Consider the following 16207-nt stretch of genomic DNA (forward strand, 5'->3'; position numbering starts at 1 on the left):
GGAGGTGCTTGTAGGTCCCTGATCATGCGAGTGAACTCTATTTGTAACTTGAACATCTACAAATAATGCATTATGCTGCCTTCCAAAACAGCATCCTTACAGTGGTAGGGGTACCACAACCTACTCACTGAGACCGGGCCATGCGCTCCCTCCCAACCCCTGATGATTTATTTAATTAGATTTTCTAATTCTGAGTGCTGTGCAGGGTCCTATGGAACAAATCCACAACCATCTCTTTTCATTATTTTTCTAAAGGTCTTTCATTTTATTAGTTCTTTGCTATGACAAACAGAGCAGCAATGGGCGTCCTTGTTCACGGCCTGTTCATGTGGGCGTGGCTTTCTCTATGGTCAGTGTTCAGAAAGGAGGTCTATTGTTTATGTGCAGCATTTTCCTTGAAAACTAGAATAAGAAGTCAGTGTCTGGTGCATGACTATGATTTTCTCCTAAAGAACGCATTTCAGTTACATTACAGTGGCTGCAAGTAAGTACCAGGGAACTTGCACGGTGCAAGGCAGGAGACTGAGTTCCTTCGGCATTGAAGTCTCCAAAGCTCTTGGATGACTTAAAAGCATGGGTGAATATTCTCCTCCTGGCTACTTCCTGCAAGAGCTAATGCAGCCATGCGACATGCAGCTGACATTGAGGCAGCACTGTCATCTACAGTGTTCAAGTTTAAGGAGTGTGCAATGAAGTTACAAAAACGGGGGGGGGGAGGAATCTCACAATGTCACAATGCTTTCAATACATTTATGATTTTATATCAGAATGTATCTGTCACTTTCCTGGTGTCCATGCAGCATGTGGGGTGGGGCTGCAGGTTGGACATGCCTGGAAATGCTTTTAGAGACTGATGTCCTAAATGCAGAGACCTCAACTTCAGCAAACGTCTTAATAAAAGCCAGGATGTGATGAACCCCAGATGACCCCTCCTGTCACTTCTGACTCGTCCTTGCTAAGAACTCAAGAAACTTTCTAGCCTTAAAGGCCACAAGTGTAGCATCTACTCCAGAAACCACACAGTTTGCTCCCCCCCCCACACACACACCCAGCTGACTAAACTCTCTGTGGGGACATGGCATCTGCCTCTAAGAAATGCCTTCCTCTTCCCGCCTTGCTGCTGAGGCCCAGACAGTGACCAACTTGGTTCTGTCTGGCCTGACTCAAGACTCTGCATCTGTAGGTGGCCTGGAAACCTACAAGGAACGCAGCAATTATACCATGTCCAGAAATAGTGTGGGAGGTGGGAGGGTGGCATTTGCGTTGCTCTTTGAGACATGAGCTAGCTTGGTTCTCACCTACAGTGACCCCTTGAGGTGGGGGATGAAGAGCCTATGACATAACTTATAACGAGGTGTTCTGCCCGAGGTCAGACACCAGAAGTATCAGCGGGTTTAAGAAGTGTCTAAACAGTTCCTTAGACGGCTGAGTCAGCAGGGCCTAGAGAGGGCCACAGTGGCTTTGGATACAGTGGCTTTTTTTTCACTATGTCACTCTGGCTGTCCCGGAACTCACTGTGGAAACCAGGCTGGCCTCGAACTCACGGAGATCCACCTGCCTCTGCCTCCCAAGTGCTGGGATTAAAGGCGTCTGCCACCACTCCATGTGGCACAGTGGGTCCCTGAGGAGACACCTCCTGCTGCTGTGGCCACAGCTTGGATTATGAAGCCAAGGGCCATCACTGCCATTTTGAGGAAGACCTGCCATTGCTGGACACATTGTCATGTGCCAGGCACTGCCCTAAGCACTTTGTCTGTGCGTGGTCAGCACAGTAATGGCCCCGAGGATGCACACATCATCCCTGAAACCCCTGACTATGTCCGAGTGCATGGCAAAAGGCGTGTTGGGGTTGCAGGTCAAATGAAGGCAGCTAACAAGCTGACTTCAAAATTCGAGGCTACCCTGGGGACATAGGGGTCAGCCCAGGAGATCACAGGAAGACTCTTACCACATGTGCAAAGGGAAGAGTCAAAGAGAGAAAGGAGATTGGAAGATGTTGCATTGCTGACTCTGCCAAAGAAGGGCCCGAAACCAGGGGATGGCAGAGCTTTCCAGGTACCAAGACAGGCAGGGGAAAGATTCTCCCAGAACCTCCAGGAAGGACCAGCCGATCCTGTTCACACCATGATCGGAGCACGCTGAACTCCATCTTGTACTTCCGACCTCCAGAATCTTGATGAATTTGTGTCCTCTAACGCTACCCTGTGACAGCTACAGCCACAGCTGGACACTTCCACGATGAATTCTCTCCGCCGGTCTTCACCACTGCCATTCTGAGAAGTGGCTAGGACTGCCCTTTCAGAGCCGAGAGAGCACAGCCATACCCTAGAGGCGCCGGACCCATGCCTGGGTCTGAGCCCAGAACCGTGTGACCTAAGAAAGTTACTCATCTCAGCCTCCAGACAGGCCAAGGTCCAGTGGGGCCGATGAGACACTCACTCTGGCTGCACAGTTTAGAAGGCAAGAAGGAACAACGGCTGACTGAATAACCTGACTTCTTAAGTATCTGTGTGCAATGTCTCACAGAGCCACGATGAACACAGACTGAAACGTTAAATAAACACAAGGCTGGGACCAACTTCAGCAGCTCTCAAAGCCGGGGGCATCTCTCTCCTTTCAGAGGCTCGTGTGCTATGGGGTTACAGTTAAAACCCGTAACGAGGTGCTGGAGAGATGGCTCAGAGGGTAAGAGCACTGGCTGCTCTTCCAGAGGTCCCGAGTTCAATTCCCAGCAACCACATGGTGGCTAACAACCATCTGTAATGAGACCTGGTGCCTTCCTTGCCAGCAGTACATTGGATGCTTAATAAATAAATAAATATTTAAAAAAAAAAACCCGTAACGACTTGAGAACACAGCTTTCGGTGAGAGCTCGCCAAACGAGAACACTTCAGTAGCAGCATGGCAGGCAGCTCGGAGTACAGGGCCCAGCCTCTGGTTCCTAGCTCTCCCTCAGCTGAGTCAAGTCGCCCTGAACAAGTTACTCAGCATCTTACTGTCCGAGGCCACTTAGAGGCTCTGGCTGGCTGTGTCTCACCCCCAGACTCGTTTCTACCTTTCCTTTCTCTTCCAAGTGGCTTTTCCCTCCTAGTCCTAATGTTTCTTCTCCGTCTGCCCTTTCCACCAGGTTGTTCACCTTTAGTGAGTTACACCTCCTGAAAACCTTACTCATGTGGGTCTACCTGCAGCTGAACTGCAAGGTCCAGGCGATTCCAATCCATGAGACCATGCTGGCATTTTTTAGCAGGTAATGCACCGTAACATTGACCGACAAAACGTATGTATCTTGGTTTAAACCATGTTAATAAATTGATTAATCGTTCGCTTATTTATTGCATGGGCGTGCATGCCACGGATACACAGGGAGGTCAGGGGACGGCTTGCAGAAATCAGTTCTCTCCTTCCACTGTGGGAATCCCCGAGATTCACACTCAGGTTGCCAGGCTTGGTGGCAAGCACCTTTACTCACTGAGCCATCCCTCTATCTTTCTATCTTGCTTAAAATACTGCGAGGGGAAAAGATGTCGGTAATATGACTTTCATTAGCATCATCTGGAGAGCGTAGGTGAAGCCTGTGGTGACAAAAGGCTTCAGAGCACTTAGAAGAGACGATCACACACGGTTGTTTTGCTCTGAGATATCTAGATGCTTGGGGAACTGGTGTGCCCAGTGACAACCCTGATGCACAAGGTAATAATAGTTCAGGAAAATGACCGTGCTACACTGACCTTAAAACATCAGGCCAGAGGTTTTTCCCTTCTGTTTTTATAGATTGCATAGAGAATTCTGGGTTTTCTGGAAAAATAAAAACATTCGAATGTGCAGAAGTTTCCTAGCACGAATCTAGCTTCTTATACTGTAAAAACTAGTGGTTAGAGTGACGATACTGAGTGCCCGTTGAGTGTGTCTTACCAGGCACTCCCGAGAAAACTTTCTACTCATTACCTCTCTTTATCGGCACAATAATGAGGGGCTCTTGTTCATTTTAATCTCTTTCTGTCTTGTGTGTGTGTTTGTGTGTGTGTGTGTGTGTGTGTATGTGGTGTGTGGGTGTGTACATGCACACGCGCAAGCATACATGGGCGTGATGCATATGAAAAGTATGTGTGTGCACACAGGTTTATGTGTGAGCACAGGGGATGGAGGCCAACCTTGGGCGTTGGTCTTCACTTTCCACCTTGTCTGCAACAAAGTCTCTTGTCTGCAGTTACATGCAATAGGTGAGCTGGCCATCAAACTGGGTCATCTCCCGTCTCTGCCTCCTATCTCACCACAGGATCCCTGGGTTACAGACACATGCGCCACCCAGCCTGGATCCTCATGGGTTCTAAGGATCCAAACTCAATCTCTCTTGCTTGCATGGTGAGCAGTTTACCTGCTGAACCATTTCCCCGAGTTAAGGTCCATTCTTGCTCAGGGACAAGGGTTTCCATCCATGATTGACTGGCTCTGTTACCCCTGGGCTCATGTTTGACACAGAGCCTTGTGGTGGCTACGAAGCTTCTCACTTCACGATGACCAGAAAGCAAAAACAAAGTAAGGATTAGAGTTGTGCTATCCCTTCCTAGAACAGATATTAGAGGCCTCTTTTCTTCCCACTAGACCCAAAACTGAAGGCTTCTCCATCCCTAGTGGCCAAGTCTAACCGATGAGCTTATGGGGAATATTTAAGAACAGACCATAATTTATTTTAAATATGAACTCATATTCATACATCCCAGATGGTGGGTGAGTGTGGTGACCCTGTAGCCAGAGACCATCCCAAGTCCTTGTAAGGAGCCTGCTCTCGAAAGAAAGCTGTGGGGAACCTGACTGTCCTCTCTGGTCCATGTTCTTGCAGGAATAGAAATCGGGGCCTCTTCGCATGATGAGGCATGTTCCTTGTACATAGGAACTTAGCAGATAAGTATGTCTTCACATGTTAATGAGCAAATTATCCTGTTTGAGCCAAGTTTCATGCGGCTTGTTTTGAAACATCTCATCCATTCCCGGAACATCTGGGCGGCGTGCTAACTGCAAAGCCTGCTCTTTTCTTGTCTTGTTATTTGGGGAAAGCTTTACTGGTGGCAGAATTGTGTGTGCTGTGCTCTGTTTCTATATAATTTGCTTGAAACCCAAATGTTTTAGTCCCACCTCCCCCGGTCTTTTAATATCCCAGAGACACTCTTTCCAATGAGTCATGCCCACCAGGGAAAATTACCACTTGGCTGCAGGTCAGCTCTTGTCTTCTTCGCACAGGGAGATAGGGAGTGAGCTATCGTGTAGTGACTCACTGGAGCTGTGGTGAAGGTGTGAGGAAGATATGCTAGGAGGGAGTGGAAGTGTGGGCCCCTCCACCAAGGATGGGCTTCGTGGGGCTGGCCCATGGGTCTTCTTCCCGGTGTCTGGTTAGTGCACAGACACTTCTCTGGATACTGACGCGCATTTAACCCCAAACCTCACACTTGCATCTACCCAACATTGCCTCAAACCCTAGATCCTTCCCTTTTCCTCGGGACTGCTATTCACCTGAATCCACGTCATCTCACTGGTCCAGCCTAAGCCCTGAGGACAGCATTTTCTACTGAGGCGGAGAACATATTGGCAAAATCATTTGAATGCCCGTGATCTTAAACCATCTTCTTGAGAAGAAATGGACACTGAGGACCAGACATTATGGCGACCTCCAGCGTGAGACTGTCAGAATGTGGCCGCAGTGAGACAAGCTGATTAAATACTAGAGAGCAAGGGTGTGCCTGCAGCTAACCAGGGAGGCGGCAGAGCTCCAGCCGTGGGAGCAGTCTGGCCAGCTAGGCATCCTGAGGGAGGATAAGAATAGTACCCACGGCAGCAGTCATGTGGCTCTGTTCTCACCTGTTCCAGGCTCATCCTAAGAAAAGCTAGAAGCAAATATAGATAGATATATATGTCTGAGTTATTGCTACTCCATTTTTTTCCCTCATGGACTTGTACAAAATGTTTCATTCATTCACCAAATACTTCCCGAATGCGTACCACACGCCCGGCACACTCACAGGAGGATTCTTGACTTAGCCAGGTGCTTTTATTGCTAAGTACACCAGTGTAGGAAGGGAGCCTGTGCTCCCACATAAGCACATATGGGAACACACACATGCACACACATGCAACGCACACCCACATACTTGCACATGTGCACACGCGCACACATGAACATGCAGACGGACAGACAGACACACCTTGGCACCTTATAGGCTGTTTCTTCCCAGTGATTATTTTGGAAAAATAGACAGGCTATCCAGGCTGTGCAGAATGAATCTCAACATCTCCTTATAGGAAAGAATGTGTAAGCAAAGCTAATGCTTCCCTCCGCCGAGGAAAAGCTCCCATTACCTTCGACTTACTGCAGAATCCGGGAGAGCTGCTACACTGTGATAAAACACAGACGGAAGGAAACATGGAGAGAGAAGGGTTGACTTCAGCTTCTAGGTTATAGGCCATCCTGGAAGGAAGCCATGCAGCCACCACAATGGAGAGCTGCTTACTCACTTGCCTGGATTGCGCTCCTACTCCACCCAGGGCCACTCACCCAGGGGTGACATGGCCCGCAGTGTCCTGGGTGCTCCCACGTCAACTGTTAATCATGCCAATATGATGGAGGCGATTCCCCTACTGAGGTTGTCTATGCCTAGGTTTGTCTAGCTTCTGTCAAGTTGACAATACCCAACCAAACAGCTAGTAAAGCTGTTTTATCGTATGCTTGATAATGACCAAAGCAAAAAACTTCATAGTCCATTTAAAATATTATTTATTGCTGGATGGTGATGGCAAACACCTTTAATCTCCCTTGGGATGCAGAGGCAGCGTAGTCTACATTGTGAGTTCCAGGATAGCCAGGGCTACACAGAGAAACGCAGTCTAGAAAAAAAAACTATAAATATTATAAAACCTATTTATTTATTTATTTATTTATTTATTTATTTATGGGGGTTTTGTCTGAACGTACGTCAGCCTATACCACATGTATGCAGTGCCCGCAGAAGAGGGCATGAGATCTTCTAGGACTGAAGTTAAAGGAAGTTGTGAGCTTGTCATGTGGATGCTGAGAATAAAACCCGGGACCTCTGGAAGACCAGCCGGGACCCTTAACTGCTGAGCCAACTAAACCGTAGAACATTTGTGTGGAAAAGCGCACAGACCCTGAGAGAATTTTCACACTGAACACACCTGTGTGCTCAGGCCCAGTGTACAGCATTATGCTCTCTCTCCTACAAGTCTTTGGTCCGCATCCCACATCAGCCATGACTCCAGTAGGGCCTTGGACCAGAAACCCAACCCTGGCACATGGAGGTGACCACGCTCAAGTCCCAGATGAGAGTTGAGGAGAGTGACCCATGACGCCCTTGGCAGAAGAAACTGAGCAACGGTGGCATCTTTGGGCCACTGTGGAACTGGGTTATTTACCCCGTGTTGGGGTTAGGAGTAAAGGGACCATTTCCTGCCTGTTTGACTCCATAAGGTGTCTAGGTTTTCTGTCAGGAGTTGTCATGGAAACAAACAAACAGTAACTAATACACCCAGGTATAACATCTTCAGATTCCTCCGTGGTCTGTACCTGGTGGCTCGGGTTTGCAGGGCCAACAGTGATATGAGCCTCACACTGACACATCCGCAAGGAAGCTGACTCCAGCTGATGGTGGAAAGGGGGAAGTGAGAACGCTGAGGCTGGAATGATCTTTACAATTATAGTCTGTGACCTCGGAAGGAAATTTGCCTCCTGCACCTCCTTTCAGGAGGTGGGGGGGGGGGCACACCTTGAAAGCAGGACCCAGAGGCGACCAGTCTGTGTTTGAGTTTCCAGGACCTGTCTTCCCTAAGGGGTCAATCCCTGGGGGTTGAGGAACCTTAGACAGTTTGCTCCTGAAACCATCAATGAGATCTGGGAAGTGACTGGGAAGATGGGAAGACAGGACCTGGAATTCACTGGCACAGCCAGGCAGGAGGTCCCCAGACTTGTTCCTGTTTTATGATGTTGGGTTCACCGGGGTCGCACAAAGATGGGGACAGACCACCGAAGTCTAATAATCCAGAAGCAAACTTTATTCCAGGAAAATAAAAATTACAAAAATAAATCTTCACAAAAAACTTATCAGCGAGCTGAGATCCCAGCCAGAGATGGATTTGTAAGGCTGTGGCAAAGACTGGTTTTTGAACTCCTCCTTTTATAGCAAGCATTAGGCAATAACAAAAGAATTTTTGCAATCTCAAGGTAAAACTCGGATACAAATTGCCCTTCTTTGCAGTTTCCATTAACGGAGATTTTCAGTTAAACTAGCATTTGTATTTAGTCCATTGTTTTCCCCCGGCATTCCCTGATAGTGTCTACCACGGCTCTGCGCCTCCCGACACTGCCAGTTTCTCATAGCTGGGAAGGTATGGAACAATATAAAACCAAAAAGTCAAAAGTCACATACATCCCATCATTTAAAAGTTAACTCAGCTCACGTCAATTTCTGGTCATGAGTGGCGGGGGGGGGGGTGATCTAAAAGCTGAGCCTCAGTTTGCAGAGTGACCCTAAGTTTGCAGAGAGCCGCTTCAGCCCCACAAAAAGGGATATGGGTTGTAAAGCGGAGTAGCCCACTGTTAATAGTTACTCCTTAAACTGCTGAGAAAGCTGCTGACAGCCCGCTCTCATTCTCCTAGGCTGACAACTTTATATTTCTTTATTTCTACATTCTAATTTTTGGAATCTACATTTTTATATTCTTATTCTTGGACTCTTCCTATGACATCGATGGAAGTTTGCTGTCACCATCAAGACAGGTAGAAAGGTGCTAAGGCTAGACCTGTGTGATGGCATAGACAGAGGATGTCTCCAAGCCATAGGGGAAGAGTGAAGTTGATTGGTTCCAGCGGGTCACACCCCTCAGGCCCTTTGAGATTTTAGAAAATCAGAGGCTGCCAGGTAGGTGGAACTCTATGTGTTTGGTGATGAATGCCACCAGGAGCAGCGCCATGTCCCCAAGATGCCTGAGTCCCAGGAGGACTTAGGTACAGGAGACTTTGCTGAGTTCCAGCAACTGTGCCAAGTACGTGCCAAGCACCGTCACCTCAGTTTCTCCCACCCATCCAACCAGACACACATGATTCTTGTCTCCACAGAGGAGAATTAAGCTCAGACGGGTTCAGTCACACGACTGATGGGTAACCAGGCCAGGAGTGGACCATGGTGTGCCTGACTCCAGGCCTCCATATTGGTTGGTTGATGGGCTGACCACGGCCTCCCAGATCAACCATAGCAGCATGTCCTCGGCACTTTCCCAGGGTTATGGAACTCAAGTGCTTGTCTCGAAGTTCCTCCCCAGTTCTCTGAGACATGATGGTTGTCCAGAGAGGGCCGGGAGGACAGTCCTTCTGGCCCAAGTACTTTCCCAAAGGGAGGACCAGGCCCTGGTCTCCTCCAGCAGTCCTCTCACTCCCAGCAGAGTAGCAAAATGGGAACCTTATGGCTTCTGTGTTTGAGGACGACACACTTCCCTCTAGGCCTGGCCTCTCCCTGCCGTGGTTGCATCTGACTCTATTTAAGCTGCGGATTACTGAGACCCTTATGTCAAGAGCGGTAGGTGTGGGTCCCCATGAACACATCTTTCCCTGGGAATCTGACCTTCTCTACCCATTCCTGACTTTCAGCCTGTGTTGCAATTCATCAGCGTTAACATTGGCACAGGGCCTCACAAAACGGTAGCAAAACCAGGGACCCATAGCTGTTCTTGGGTTTGTCCTAATTCTACCAGCAATGTTTTAAAAGGTCTAATTTGGTTCTTCCTGCAAGGGCCACATCGTTAAAGAGTCAGATGTTCGATTCTGGGGTGCAAAGCCTGGCCAAGGTTGTTTTCTGTGAGATGGAGCTGACAGAACTTACCTTGTCTGTTCCACAGATTTGTGAAACTCAAGAAAATGTAAATTCCCTGTAATGATGGGCTTATGTTCCTGTCAAACACTTAATACTCATAATCTAGGCACCTACTATGTGCACAGCTCAGAAGCAGAGGGGAATGTAACCACTCATCTCTTTGTATTGTCTAGATGGTCCCTGCTTCCACGCTTCTGCCTCGTTCTAGCCCTGCTGCAGAAACCACTGGTCTCTAGGTCGTGGCTTTCAGCGGCTCGTGCATTCCAGAGAGTTCTCTGAAGACTTTCTGTTCTTCTCTTCCAAGCTTTCCCAAGAAGTGCTGCTTTCTGGAGCGAGATGCCGGACAGACCTGGATGCCACTCTTCCTTTGCCTGCGTCTGCACGGCATCACCAGTGGTAAGTGTCACCACCTAAGTGACCGTGTGCAGGGGGGAGGGCTCTTTGGGATGAACCCCCAGCAGATATTGCCTCAGACACCCCCCAGAAGCCCCAGGAGATGTTGCCGCAGGAATGCTCCCTGGGATGGTCACTCTCAAGATGTATGACTTCCGTCTCAGTCACCCCACCTGTAAAATGGGGGATAAGCAGAAGTTCCGCGAATAGCATGATGGGCGGAAAGGGCCGTCACAGTTTGCTTTCTGTTGTTGTGATGAACAAGTTAGGAGGGAGAGGTTTATTTGGGTTACACTTCCAGGTCTGTTAGGGAGAGAAACCAGGGCAGGAACTCAAGCAGAAACAGAGAAAGGCACCATGGGCTTTCCTGCTCATTCCAAGGTTCACATTCAACCAGCTATCCTATAAGGCCCAGTCCACCTGCCTAGGCATGGTACCGCCCACAGTGGGCCAGGCCCTCCTACATCAATTATCAATCAAGAAATTGTCCCCACAGACAGACCTACATACCAATCTGAGGGAGGCAAGTCTTATGTCATGTTGACAGCCAAGCCTGGCTTCACACTTGTGACTCCTGCCTTAGCCTCGTGAGTGTGAGGATTGCAGGCCTGTGTCACCACCAAAAGCACCACCCCCCATCTCTTTCCTTTGTCTTGAGACAGAGTATCATATACCCCAGGCTAGCCTCAAACTCAGTATATAGTCAAGGATGACTTTGAACTTCTGACCCTCCTGCCTCCACCTCCGGAGTACTACGGTTACGGATGTTTCCCTACACTCGTTTGTGTGGTGCTGAGCATCTGAACCTGCTGAATTATGCATGCTAGGCAAGCACTCTACCCCTGAGCTGCAGGACACACCCATCACCCAAGGCTGTCTCATTGAGTCACTGCTGCTGCAGGGGATTAGCTTCTAGGTCACTTGTTTGGCATTTTGGGAGAGAAACTGGCTCTCTCTTAAAGCATTCCTCCGGAGAAGGAAATGCAGGCTTCCCGGATTCTGTACTATGGATCCAGCTCCTTCATCAACTGGACCTCAGTCTTTAGAGGTTTAGAGGTCAAAGTTCATTGCAAAGCCATGCTCAGCCTGGCTCTCTCCTTTTCCCCCCATCTGTGAGCTACTCTGTCTCTGGTTGCTAACATGCTCAGGCTAAGCATATTCACCTCAACTTTATTTCCTGTCCCCCACCCCTGCGGTGAATACCGAGCAGAGTATGAGACCAGAAGAGTTCACTGCCGTTTATTGGCTTTAGAATTGGCTGGACTGATGTGGTACAACAGGCTCGGGGGTGACACTTTCAATTCCCCTTTATGACACACACTGGGACGTTTCCTACGGACTAACTCAACGTTTCCTTCATTGTATACACCAGGGACACATTTTTTTTTTTTCATTTGAATGCATTTGAGAAGCATTGTTCAATGACTCCCAAAGCTCCAGGTCTACGCCCTAAGTTAGGCTTTTGTTGCCTGGACCTCAAGCTCTGGGTCGAGGAAAGGTGACAGGATTTGGAAAGAGGAGGAAAATATTGTCCTTATGTTGTGGGCAGCTCAGGAAGCCACTTGCTGAGAGAGCTGCCCCTAAAGGGACTTTTGAGAACGATTTCAAAGCCATTCCCAGATCTGTGGATGTGGTAATAGCTGAAACCCTGGGAGTGGCTGATGCAGTCAGGAGCTCTGGCCAAGCTGCTTCTAGATGCTCTAGTGACATTGATAACATCATCATTTTAGCCCCGGCCCCCTGCCAGGCAAGGATTGCAGCCAGGAGACTGGAAATGCCGGAACCGAGGGGATGGTGTGTTCTGTAATTTATGACTATCTTAGGGACTCTGGGAAAGTGTGGATGGAAATAAAAACAGAAGCTGATCAGTGGACAACTCACAAGAGTTCGCTTTCTCCTTCTCCAGCATGAATCCTGAGGATTTGAACTCAGGTCATCAGGCTTGACAGAAACTCCCTTTTCTCTGAGTTATCTCAATGACTGCTGGGTTTTTTGTTGGTTTGTTTGTTTTGTTTTGTTTTCTGAGACAGTCTCATTTTACCCAGAATGGTTTTGAACTTGCTATGGCTGGTCTCATGCTTCTGATTCTTTTGTCTTTACTTCACAAATGCTGGGATTACAGGTGTGTGCCACCATGCCTCGTCAGAAGCAGATTTTATATATAAATATATATATAATTTTTTTAAAAAGATTTATTTATTTATTTATTTATTTACTTATTATGTGTACAACATTCTGCCTCGATGTATGCCCGCACGCCAGAGGAGGGGGCCAGATCTCAGTACAGATGGTTGTGAGCCACCATGTGGTTGCTGGGAATTGAACTCAGGACCTCTGGAAGAGCAGCCAGTGCTCTTAACCTCTGAGCCATCATCTCTCCAGCCCCTATATATAATTTTTGATTTTATGGAGCGGAGGGTGAAGTTGCCTGCAGAAGTCAGAAGAGAACATCAGGTCCCCTAGAACTAGAGCGATAATTGAGCCGCCGGTTGAAGGTGCTGGGATTGAACTCAGGTTCACAGCAGCAGGAACACAGAGCCACTTAGCTATCTCTCCAGCCTTGCCAGAAACAGTTCACAGCCTAAGTAGCTGCTTCCCTTCTTCTCTGTAATGTTTGTTGATAATAACGTCAAGAGGATGGAAAAACCTTGGCAGTGTGTGGCGGATTGTTCAAAAGGAAAGGCCCTGCCTGGCCTGTTTCGGGGGCTTTGATGTCCACCTTCTACTTTAATGTCATTTCCTGAGAACCCATGAAGGTTCATCTGGCAGTGATTGCTCTGGCAGGGTTGTTGAGACCATGTTTCTCTAAGAATCATAGAACTTAAATGCTAGCATTATTAGATTTTTGGTACAGAGTCTCACTATGTAACCCTGGCTGACCTGGAGCTCACTAAGTATACTAGGTTGGCCTCAAACTCACAAAGATCCTCCTGCCTCTGCCTCCCAAGTACTGGCTTAAAGGCATGAGCCACCACATCCAGCTAACTTAAACTTTAATAAATAGTATATAGTACAAGACATTTCTTTTTTTTAAGATTTATTTATTTATTATGTATACAATATTCTGCCTCCATGTATGCCCACATGCCAGAGGAGGGGGGCAGATCTCATTACAGATGGTTGTAAGCCACCATGTGGTTACTGGGAAATGAACTCAGGACCTCTGGAAGAGCAGACAGTGCTCTAAACCACTGAGCCATCTCTCCAGCCCCCTACAAGACATTTCTTATTAAACTGAAATTGCTCTCCAGTTTGGGGCGATAATTTTATTCTTTTTGATGTTTCTTTGTATAAGTGTGTGTGTTATGGTGTGTTTACGTGTGTGTGCATCCATGCCCATATATGTGTAAACATGCAAACATGTGCCTTTTCCACCTTGTATATTGAGACAGAGTCTCTCACCAATTGGGCTGGTCTAGCTGGTCAATTTGCTCCAGGGATCTCCTGTCTGTCTCCGCAGCTCTGGGACTACAGTGTCCACCCAGAACTCTAATCTATACACTTGCGTGGCAAGCACTCTGACCGCTGGGTTATTTCCTTGGTCCCGTACATTGTTTTTCTTTTAAGAATAAGTTTGGAAGGGGGAGGGTGGAAGGGGAGAGGGGAGGAAGGAAGGGAAGTGGGAAAAAATGGATAGCTCAATAAAAGCAATAAAAAATTAAAAACTTAGAAAAGTATAAATTTGGAGTATGTATTAAAAAATAAGTGACTTCTGCATGCAGCCATAGTGATTCTTAGATATTGGTCTCCCATTTTAACAACAAACATGTAAAAAAAAAAAAAACTAGCCCTTTCTGCTTGCCTGAGGGCTCCTTTTTCTTTCTGTAAGTCAGACATCTGAGGTTGTGTTATGAATAAGCCCGTAACCACTTCCCCTTGTGTTTCTTTAAGGGAAGGATCTGGAGGAGTTAAGGAACATTAATTTCTTCCCTGAGTCCTGGTTGATCCGGGTTACAGCCAATCATTATCACGCAGTGAGTCGGCTTAGCAAACTGTCTTGCCTCTTCAGTTTTGCTTTTTCTGGACATACGGTACTCATTTGAAATCTCTGGGCCTCTTGAGGTCAGGGCATAGCTGGAGCTTCCTCTAGGGGAAGGGGAGAGGATGAGGTTCCACATGGCCTCCCATCTGGAAATTTCGCCAGGTTTGAAGAGCTATGGTCATACCTTCCTCCAAACCCATGCCCTAGTAGACACAAATATGAATGTGCTTATTATGGAAGCTGTTCAAACTACAGAGAAAAAAAACACCCTCAGACCATCCCCCAAAGACAATAGCCCCCGTCAACATTCCATTGTCTCTAACGCCTTTCAGTGGGGAGCCCATTCTTCGTACTAGTTTTTTTTTTTTTTTCCTGTAGTTTGAATTACTTGATTGTAGGAGATTCTCCACAGTAGAAATGCTGGCCCTCTGGCATATGTACAGCTTTGTCCCTGGTACATATTAATAGATGTTGGGACCAAGCGACCCCGTCCCCAGGAAGAAATACTTGCCCCGCTGTGCACACACTTGGCAGCATGGAGCATTTAAATCTCAAGCTGCTTTTGTTAACAGAGTCGGGAACAATGACATCTCATCCCTAAATATCCATTTCTTTTCTGACGGGCAAACGTGAGTGTTTTCCACGTGTCTGCTTTGTGGATTGTCCATACAAGCTGCCCTGCTTCTTGCACGTTTCCAACGGCGCACTCTCAGAGATGAAGCGGGGCAGTGTTTGAGTTCTGAAGATGCATGAGTCACGAGTTACAATTCAGCCAGTTCTACAAGTACTTATTGTGATGTTGGAGCCAGCCCTCTGAGTGCCCTTCTCCCCGCACGTTAGAGGGCAGCTCTGTGGAAAGGCCTTGCTTCTCCAGGATATAATTCAGAGCTCTTTTCTAAAAGTGGCCAAAGAGACAACACTGAGAAAGTCCCCAGCTCCATCTTTCCAGCCCCTGGCCCTGCCCAATCCTTCCTTCCAGCTCTGTCTGTAAGGTTTGCTCCTGAGGCCCACACCCCACTTCCCAGTCCCCTCTGTGGAATGTCGCACAGGGGCCTGCTCACTCTTCATTTCGTGAACATGGTCCCTCACATGACGATGCCGTTGGCATGCATCTTTTATTCCCCTGGTCACACTGCTTAGCCATCTCCCTCTCTCCTCTACATACTCTGGAAACACTGGGAACAGTGCCTGTAGATGGTAGATTTTCAGTAAATGTCTGAAGCTAAGACCGTGGGGCCTGGAGGCCCAGGAGTGGAAGGGTGGGAAGTGATGAGGGGTGCTTTCTCATGCATCAAGTAAGCTGTGTATACTTCCCTTCCAGCTGGAGAGCGGGGGCAACATGGCCCACCTGAAAGATCTTACCACACAAGCCATGAGGTTTGGGCTACTCTTTAGGCAGGTACTGAAAACTCGACCCAGCCAAGGGTAAGGGACACCCCTTCTATGCTGAGCGAAGGGTCTCCATGGGACTACCCGTGACCACTCTGACCTCCGGTAGTGGAGCCATCACACTCCTAAGAGATTCAGTTCATAAAACAGAGGACTGGAACAGACCAGTCAGCGATGTGATATGTGTGATCCAAATTTTCCCACTAGGGTGACCGATGGTCCCACTTTTCCCAGGGTGGAAGAGGTTTCCTGGGAGTTGCGTTTTCTTCCTAAAAGCAAGAAGCATCTGGGGAAACCATGAGCTAATCATCCCCCCACTAGCCCCCAAACACACACACAAGGACAGACAAGTATGAAAGGCTCAGCAAGTCTCCAGCCTAGGTAGTCAGACCTGCCTCATTCTGGTAGCTGGGTGAGTGGATCTCAGTCAAACCATGCTTGGCCAAGAAGCTCCAATGTGAGGCATTACAGTGCTCAGTCACAGGACAGGGCCTGGGGTTGGCAACTGTGCTCTGTCTTAGGCTTGTTACAATAGACATGTTTATATTTTAATGCCACGTAAAGGTAATTA

At 47.9% G+C, this 16207-nt stretch overlaps 1 protein-coding gene across 3 annotated transcripts in view; it reads left to right on the forward strand.

Annotated features, from left to right (window-relative positions):
- The window catches only part of Btbd16 (BTB domain containing 16), a 49558-nt gene that overhangs the window by 30249 nt on the left and 3102 nt on the right, over positions 1-16207 (forward strand). For all 3 annotated transcript variants that reach the window (XM_050166098.1, XM_050166099.1, XM_050166097.1), the window contains 4 exons: positions 3128-3247; positions 10177-10268; positions 14157-14239; positions 15569-15646. In XM_050166098.1, the coding sequence (XP_050022055.1) occupies positions 3128-3247; positions 10177-10268; positions 14157-14239; positions 15569-15646 (373 nt within the window). The remainder of the gene's footprint in view (positions 1-3127; positions 3248-10176; positions 10269-14156; positions 14240-15568; positions 15647-16207) is intronic.

Source organism: Alexandromys fortis, unplaced genomic scaffold (genome assembly GCF_014885135.2).
Source record: "Alexandromys fortis isolate MF-2015 unplaced genomic scaffold, M_Fortis_MF-2015_v1.1 scaffold_146, whole genome shotgun sequence".
Taxonomy (NCBI): Eukaryota; Metazoa; Chordata; class Mammalia; order Rodentia; family Cricetidae; genus Alexandromys; species Alexandromys fortis.